General features: G+C 36.5%; 1 protein-coding gene across 1 annotated transcript; it reads left to right on the top strand.

Annotated features, from left to right (window-relative positions):
- The first annotated feature begins 8637 nt into the window (after nt 1-8637).
- Nucleotides 8638-9599, top strand: SkpA (S-phase kinase associated protein 1 SKP1-related A). Its single transcript, XM_023169086.2, has 2 exons — nt 8638-8799; nt 8895-9599. The coding sequence occupies exon 2, from the start codon at nt 8895-8897 to the stop codon at nt 9381-9383; it is 489 nt and encodes a 162-aa protein (XP_023024854.1). The 5' UTR covers nt 8638-8799; the 3' UTR covers nt 9384-9599.

The following is a 9599-nucleotide window of genomic DNA, read 5'->3' as shown; positions in this document are numbered from 1 at the left end:
ATATTTTGGATAGATTCTTGGACTATGCGAGAGGTGTCGGGGTCACTATTTTTTATTGTGGGTGTTAGGGGTTTTCTGTCAACATCCGTTTGATCCTTAGTTTATCTCTTCTCTCCAACTGTCTCCGCCACTTCAGAATTTCCCAAAATTTCTTGGTTTTCTACGTTTTCTGCGTTACGTTTTTTGTGATCTGTTATATGATTAGAAGTTGGAGTGGGTGGTGCGCTATTTGCTTTAGGTAGCAGCTCAAACTCGAATTCTTTATGACCGCTCTCAAGTTCGTCGGTATTGTATGGGGTACCATTAACATATAATTTGTAATTCCTTATATACGCCTGATAATTTTTACTCCTAGCATTTTTCAGATGTTTAACCAATAGGTAATTATTTCCTCGCTTTGTAGTTCTCTTTCTATATAAAAGGAACATAATAATTATTATGTAAATTTTTCTGTTTTTTTTGAAGCACTGTATTAGGCATAATAATCATAATCAGTTTTACCATTGACACCAGGTAGCGCCACCTACTATAACAAGTTTTACGTAATTATCTATGTGTTTAAATAAATAAAAATATTATTTTGGTACGCCTCTGCAAAGTTGGCAAGACGATTATCCGTTGGTCACTTCAAGTGCGACGTTGCTAATGAATCACCTTCAATTGAAAATTGTAATAGTATAGCACATGGAATTACTCTGTCAAGATATTTGTTCTGGTAAGTTATCCGTGCTTCTTCCGCATTTCCATTTGCTAATCCTGAAATTAAGGTTATGTCAGCCATTTCAGCGTTAGTAAAATTATTCATGATGGAATTACTGCTAATTAACAACTCCGTCTTTCACTGATGTGACAACACTGTCACTGTTAGCTGTCAGCTTCAAATAACTTTTATAAATGCCGTTTTTTTTTTAACTTCAACATCCTGTATCTCAGAAACGAAACGACTCCGGACATATGTGCATAAGAACTTTTTTTCTTAAAACGACCTAACGAATCACCCTTTGAAGTTTCGTACCGTAGTTAGGGAACACCTTGTATATACATCTGTATTATTTGCAAAAACTTCCTTCCTTCTATTCCAGGTTTATTATTTGTATTCTGCTTTGTCAGTTTGAACGATTTTTATGTTTTTCTCATGCATCATCCAGTGCTCCAATAACAATTTAATGTAATAAAAACTGACAATAATAAAAACTTACCTATTGAAAACAAGGCAAATTCAATTAATCAATATTTCATTGAAGAAAATCACAATAATAATACAATTCGCCCAACTATCACATGAAAATCGACAAATTTCACATGAGCTTCTTCCTTTCTCAAACAACACCAGCAGAAATAATCTCCGTAATAAAAAAACTATATCAAAACCCGCGGAAAGTATTGATGACATAAGTGGTAAATCAGCTGTCGCCCCCATACGAACGACAACTCTCAGAAGTTGATAAACTTGTGCGAGCTAAGGACTAACGAGGTCTTACCTTTTAATGTGTGATTCCTAACACGGTTGCAGAATCATTCCAGCTTCAACCAAATAAATTCTCTCGAGAAAAATATCTGGTCGAGGCGGGAATCGAACCCACGGTCTTCCGATCTTGAGTCAGGCGCACTACCACCGCGGCCAATTCCACAATCGTATCTTATCGTATCTAATTAATGAATATTTTTCCAATATTAAGGAGTCTAAAGAAATACCAGTCTTCAAAAATGAAGGATTAGCAAGTGATCTAGTGAATTATCGTCTGATTTGCAAACCAAGCCATATCGCTTAACTATCTTGAACGATTTCATCTACTATACCGAACATTCAGTACGGATCCAGAAAAAATAAATCCACCATCAGCGCCCTAGGAGATGGATTGGACTTCATTTATAAGACACTTGATGACAAATAAAACACTATCGTACTTTTTTATGGCCTCAGAATAGGAATACGAGGTAAACCGTTTGATTGGGTAGGATAATGTTTATCAATTCGTTCTCAAACCATCATCTCAAATAATGAACGGTCAAATCTAATGGAACATATGTAGGTGTAGCTCAGGGATCGGTAATTGGGCCTCTGTTTCATCATTTTCATCAGTGATATCAACATAACTTGTGGTATTCCCGATCGAATCATAGAATATGCAGATGAAACAAATTGTATGCACATCATCACATCGAGAAGTGTAATAAAGTATCTACCAAATTTAGTAAGTACTATCATATCAACAACAAATCTATTGAAGTCGCTGATAAAATTAAATAATTCCTGTGGTTGATACTAGATTCAAAGCTCACTTGAGAATCGCACTAAACAAAGTAACAACAAAATCAAGTTATCTTTGTTATGTAATTAGATATATATATGAGACATAATTTCACCTCATGTACTAAGACACCTTTATTATGGCCTGGTGCCGTCTACTCTTCAATATTGCGTAATATTTTGGGGCTCATCAGTACATATTAAGTTTGTATAGGCCAGAAATGAATATTACGAGGTATGCATAAAATGTCGCCAACATCATCAAGCAGGATAGTCTTTAAAGAAGAATACATTTCAAATCTACCAAGTCAATATATTCTACAACGTATAATGTACCTACATCAATGAAAATGACCAAACTTTTATCTCAAACGCTGATTTACACTCTTACAGTCCACGGTAAAAATTGAACATTTGCCAATCTTTTTCACGTTTAGAAATTTAACGATATGCTCCCAAAAATATAGCTGTTAATTCCTGTAGGTTAGGTTAGGTCCAAGGTGAGTGGGTCTATTCGTTCCTCCACCGCAACCCGCAAGTGTTTATTGCGGCTCACACCTATTCACACGCGACCAAATAAACCCAGCTTCTTAACGAAGTCAATTAGTTTATATGGTGAGTGATCTTTCAGGTCATACGGTAAGAGTACGGCTCTGCCAAACTCTAAGAACCTGATTCGGTCCCCAGCAGGGCAGGCACAAAGTATATGCTCTGCTGTTCCATCATTTTCCAAACAGAGACGACACACACTGTCTTCCAACGGTCCGAGTCTCAGTAGATGATGATTCAAATGACAGTGACCTGTGAGAAGGCCTGTTAGACATCGTAGTTCGTCCCTACTATAGTCCAACAACTATTTGGTATCAAGCTTCGAAGGGTGAATAAACACCTTGAAGTGAGCCAATCCTGGAAGATTCTGCCAGAAGTCCATAAATCTTATTGCCATTCAGGTGTTCAATCTTTGTTTGGCAAAGCCTAAAGCGATGCCAATGACAAGTTCTGGTCCGATGAAGCTGCTTGCAGCGCCCTCCTTTCAAGGGAGTCAGCAGGCCAGTATGGCCAGGAATCCAGACCAGAGACAATATGTTTAGTCTTTCTATCGAGAAGAGTTGTTTTTGGCAATTTGCTACCTACTTAGATGTTACTCGGTAGGAGCCAAAAGTTTCCAACGCCGCTTGACTGTCCGAGAATATTTTCATTGATTTTTGTATGAGATTGGATTTATCTCTCCGCACACAATTCAATAGCGTAAATTTCCGCTTGAAATACAGTCGCAAAGGTTCCTAGGCAGATTGATATCTCTGTTCTGGGTCTTCGACTGAAAAAACCTGCCCCAGAACCTGAAGGTGTTTTTGATCCATCTGTGAACCAACCACTATCTGGATCCGGAGGATCCAGTCCTTTCTACTCGGCAACAGTACTTCACATGCAGTTCGTAATTGACAGTTGGAGGCATAAATTCAGAGGTCATTTCCAGAATACTGTGAGTTCCAGGGTCAACCATGGGTTGCACTACGCATTAAATTGATTTGTGCAATTGGCAATGTGCACAGTCCATCTAGCCTCTCTCTCCAGAGGAGAGGAGGTAGATCTAGAAGGATCTCCTTGGCTGCTGACGGTATGGTACTGATGGCACCACTGATCGCCAGACATGCATGTCTGTGTAAGCCAGAGTGCTTCGCCTGGGCCATTTTTTGTAAAGCCTTCGGCCACCTGGTATTTGCACCATAATCGATCATCGGTCTGACAATCATCACATAAATCCAATTTGGGAAAAACATTTCATGCTTTGAGCAAAAACTCAAAGAAATTCAGCAAGCCACTCTTTTTATATCAATGAGTTTTTAAATTTTTGATACAATGTAGATTGAATGTACAAGCTAAAGTAAATTTTTGAAATTCCAGTCAGTTGAATTGAAGTTCTGCAAACAAATTTTGTTTCGAAAGATTATTTACCAAGGCATCTTTGCATGTATTAACTTGAAGTACTTAGTTGGATTTGTCAAACGCCAAGCAGCTAGAATACAATAATGGAATAAAACAGAACAACTTAGTATATTTTTCTTTTGAGGACGTTCCTGCGAATTGTAAAGGTTGTTGAAGTCAGTTGTTAGGTTGAAATACCCATCACTTTGAAAATTCCAAGTACAACAAAGCATGAGGCAGAAAATGAGCATATAACTAAAAATTATTCTTCGAGTCGGGAGTCCTTTCTTTAATATATGGTTTCATTAATATCGAAAAAAAACAACATATTGATATGCTAAAACAGATGTTTTGTACTTCCAGTAGCAGAGAATTTCCTCATTTTTTGAATGCTATTTGCTATTTCATTAAAATGTTAAACGGTTTCAAAAAATGATATTCCTTCTGACACGTTCTTTCGAGAAATGTCAGTAAATCTAACGTATTCATTATTCATTCAGTAACCAACAATACATGACAAATGACACATTTTGCTGCTTGAAGTTGAAATTCACTGATTTTCACCCTTTATATGAGCAGGTAAAATTCTACTGAATTTGCAACAATTCTCGTTGTGCACGTTAATAGGTAAGACCTCGTTAGTCCTTAGCTCGCACAAGTTTCTCAACTTCTGAAAGGTGTCGTTCGTATGGGGGCGACAGCTGATTAACGGAAAAACAGATTTTGAACATATTTTTTTAAACAGATTTGCGTTAAAGTGCGGGAGCAGCAAGAATTTCACTGCCCGTGAAACAGCGCCGTACGTTTTGGAATATAAAACATGAAAGCTAAATGAATTTAATATATGTGATGATCAACTTTATTGCTAAATATGCGCCAAACTGACTGACTATTATGAGACAACAAACAAATATAGCTAAGGCACCAGTCTATCTAACAGTAACACTGATGATCTTCGAACATGACTCAACCAATGTCTGACGGAATCACCAAACTATTACGAAGGTTCGAAATAGATGAAAACTTCAATCTAGTAGACCACTATTATAATCTTCATGCAGACATTGTTTACTGTAGTTCTGGCGTTGAATCTGGTCTTCATTACGCAATGGTCAAAGACGAAACGAAAGTTTCATGATAGTCGGGTCACTAAATATTCTGGCAATATCTTGAATTTATTGGAGCCTCCGGAGACACCCTACATTTCATTCTATATAAGTGAGAACATTGGCAGATCAAGATCTTCAGATGATGTGGTGCACAGGTTTTTCCGGATTTCCCTGCAGCTGAAAAAGAAAATGCGCCCTGGAGCGCCAAATAATTTTTGTTATATCACTTTCAATTGAACTGATTGTTCTCATATATGTCTTGAAAACTATGAAATCACTAATCTGTTGAAAAGGTACTAAAAAATTTCAATAATCAGAGGACTTCATCTTCGATAATGAAAATTTTGTTGTTTGAATATTTATTGCAATATAAATATGTAATAAATAAATAATTATAATATTATAGAAATATTTAGGAAAAAGCGAAGCAGAACGGAAAAGAGAAGAATTAGAAAAACGAATGAAACATTAAGGACGACTCAATCTCTCTGTAGCGAAAAAAATATACCACCTACTATGACAGCAACTTAGTGTCCGCAATATCTTATAAACGGTTGCCTACCCGTAAGTTGTGACGCTCAACTCATCGTCTTGGCTTTTAGGCGGATTTATACAACTTTGCAAAAAGCATGAATCAAATAAATGAAGGAATGCAATATTTAAAATTTTTCGTTTGAACTTCGGATGAGATTTCATTATCCTGAAGGTACCTGAATACTTGTTTTATAATCACTATCAAATCTTTTGGTTTTAACAGTGACTTAAATTATTACTAAAAGCTACTCTTATGAAATTGTACAATAGACTGTTTTACATTACAGCAATTGATTCTCCATGGGTCATTTATCACCAACTTAACATGATGTTGAGGTAGGTCTATGGTTATATATTCAATAAATGTTGATATTTCATTTGTTTCAAACGTGTTTTTTACAATTTCATATATTCATTTTCAAAATAATAAAAACTTATCGTTAATTTTGCTACCTTTTATTATATCTAGTGCATTTTGAGGTGATGGTCGTACTGAAAATAGTCAAACTAAATTCACTAGTCGAGTACGGTTTGACTCGAGTCAGACTCGATTCCTGCTTTAGAACTCGCTTACTCGAATACCAATTTATTTTGATTCGAGTACGCCGGACTCGATTCCGGTACTCGAGTCAGGAAGAATCGATTCGTACTCGCTAACTCAATTCAATGTATGCGAGTCCAACTGACTCGAGTCTCGTATTCAAATTTGGTTAACTCGCTCATACAAGTGTTGCCAACCGTACTATGTATATCGTATTTATACGACCTTTTTGGCTTTGGTACGATGTACAGTCGCCATCACGTCAAATTTCTGTAATCGATTTTAAAGCGAAATAATAAGGTTGTTTTCCGTTTGGGTAAATTTGACAGTTTGTGGTATGTTAATGGGCTGCTTAACCTAACCTACACGCTGTTTGAAGTTGACTCCTTTTCATTTTTCCCTTTTGTTCTAAAATCGGACTCTAGTTCTAGACTAGAATTGTCAGACTCGAATTTCTAGACTCGAGTCCAGCCGGACTCGAGTCAGTATTCGAATATCAAACATAGAATTCGACCACTGGTCTCGAATCAAGAAATCGAGTCATGATTCGAATACCGTACGGCGATTCGTACGGCACATCACTAAAATTGACCATACACATAAAAATGGTTGCGCATGTTTCAGGCGTTTCATGAGTGGCAATACTGATATTTGACGTATAATATTGAGATGAAGAATTAGTTTAGAAAATTATAAACATTTTGATTATTTGACTGTTAGTAGTTCAATGTGTTAATTTATTTTATGTTGTGTCCTTAATTGTTCGACTGTTTATTATTCTATTTTTGAATCAACAATAAAATATGTTATATGTCATGGAACAGCACCCAGAAAAGGGAGGGGCAAACTGCAGACACGTGTTTCTGGCTACTGGCCTCATCAACGCGGTACAGCCAAGTGTAAAGATGGGCAACAATTGGTTGCCGAAAACAGGAAACAACACATATAAACGGAGTTACCAACAGGAGCCTACCTCACATTTGTGATTTCAGTTAGGAGACCTAGACTTTTCTGAGTGCCGTTCCGTGATTTCTCTTTTTTTTATTCACACCATACACACTCCATGAAACCTTTTTCATAATGATATCCCGCAGGCACGGAAGTCCCGCAGGCACCTGTAGCTGCCTTCGTGGAAATGTTGGGTGTATCCTAGAAATTCTAGGCCAAGTGTCCTCGGTTCTCCCTTCTTTTTTCTGAGTATTGTTTCATGAATACATTATAAATCTTTTCATCGATTTCTCCAATCTTTTTCCAATATTCATGCCAAGTTTGAGATCTCAAAATTTGACTGCTTTTGGATTTTAAACCATAACGACAACCTTAATCGTTGTGGTGATTTCGAATTTCAGTGAACTTTCACTGCTATCACATAAATAAAGCTATTAGATATATTTCGCTCCACAGTAAATAACTGTAAAGTATCCAGCATCAATGATATAGGAGTTGACCTACTACATCGCAATACTTGCGATTTTGTAGCTTTTGTAATTGGGATATTTTATTCAGATCAAAGCAGTATAGTAATGTAGGGCAATATTCAAAATGCGGTTGAATGATAGTCTTATACACAGTTATTCTGGAATTCAGACTCAAGTTTTGGGACTCTCTACAAATGAAATACAGTTTTTTCAAGATTTTTTTGATAAATTCAAAGTGGCTACTAAATAATAAATGATTATCCAACATAAATCCCAGATATTTAAATTCCTTTACAATTTCAATTTTTTCATTGTTCATTTCTATGTTAATGTTACTACTATTTATTTGTTTATATTATATTCGTTCATTACATACCTCCATCCATAAGATGAACAAGCAACAGGGCCCGCTGTCGTTACATGATATTTCATTTGAACATTGGAATATTCATAACTTAAAGACATTAAATTGATACCTTACCATCTCCCATCTCAAGATGTAACGGATGGATTTGCGCTGACATTGTAAACCATTGACAATAGTTGTGCTTACCTTCGGAATGGACTCGTGTGCTTATATTGCGAACAACCTATGTGCTTGTTAGTGCGATGTCTTCGAAGAGCATGGACAACCATTGTTATCGCCTGTATGATATAACTGGATTATTTTTAACTTGACGTGCTTGACATATTCCTGAATAGTAATTTCAATCCAATTGTGGATGGGCCCGCCTAAGGTCCACTTAAGTGTAGCCACATTTGGCTTTAACAACATTTATCGTTACTAACTGGCCGGATAGCCTTAGTTGCTGTAGCCATTGAATCGAAAAGAAGAAGAAGAAGTGTCGTAGTTCTATAAGTGAAAATTGAAAATTTTCATTTGTCCTTGGTAGTTGTTTCAATAGTATTTGAGTTGTTCCGACGTTCACAAAAAAAAGGTGAGGAAGTGTTAATTCACAGATTTGGAGAAGTATAATTCGACTCATTTCTCTACGCCACTTTGAAGACATTTATTCAAAAGTAAGTATGATTGGTTAAGCAAATTATTTAGTCTATTGATCTGCCTGCAGGTCATCGCCTTGGAAAATGTTAATGGCACTTGATATTTTTTGCAGATGCCGCATATTAAACTTCAGTCGTCAGATGGAGAAACATTCGAAGTTGATGTGGAGATAGCAAAATGCTCAGTAACCATCAAAACAATGTTGGAAGATCTCGGCATGGACGACGAGGACGAAGAAGTTGTGCCTTTACCCAATGTCAACTCTGCCATTTTGAGAAAAGTGATTCAGTGGGCTACCTACCACAAAGATGATCCTCCACCACCAGAAGATGATGAAAACAAAGAGAAGCGAACAGATGACATATCTTCTTGGGACGCAGACTTCCTGAAAGTGGACCAAGGGACTTTGTTCGAGCTCATTTTAGCTGCGAACTATCTGGATATCAAGGGACTTCTGGACGTTACATGCAAAACTGTTGCCAATATGATCAAAGGCAAAGCTCCGGAGGAAATTCGCAAAACTTTCAACATTAAGAATGATTTTACTGCCTCTGAAGAAGAGCAAGTACGTAAAGAAAATGAGTGGTGCGAGGAAAAATGAGGTGGACCTTGCAATATATCAGTGAATATTTTTTGATTTTGAATCTTTTTCTTAAAAATAATTCATTTGCCTTTTTTGTAAATTGGTGAATTTTCAGTGCTCGACAATTGCTATTATGTGTTTAAAAAATTAGCTGTTAGTCTTTATGTATGTTTGAATCTGCAATGGTAAAATTATGAAATATGTCTAAAGCTGAATACATAATTTAAATTTTCA

Source organism: Leptinotarsa decemlineata, unplaced genomic scaffold (assembly GCF_025532065.1).
Source record: "Leptinotarsa decemlineata unplaced genomic scaffold, Ldec_3_MD MMD2_tig00026328_RagTag_RagTag, whole genome shotgun sequence".
NCBI classification, from domain to species: Eukaryota; Metazoa; Arthropoda; class Insecta; order Coleoptera; family Chrysomelidae; genus Leptinotarsa; species Leptinotarsa decemlineata.
Note: the sequence above shows the minus strand (reverse complement) of the source record. Positions and strands in the feature narration are given on the sequence as shown.

Excerpts from the sequence above, each read along its gene's own strand:
- SkpA (XM_023169086.2), top strand. The coding sequence starts at position 8,895 with ATGCCGCATATTAAACTTCAGTCGTCAGATGGAGAAACATTCGAAGTT.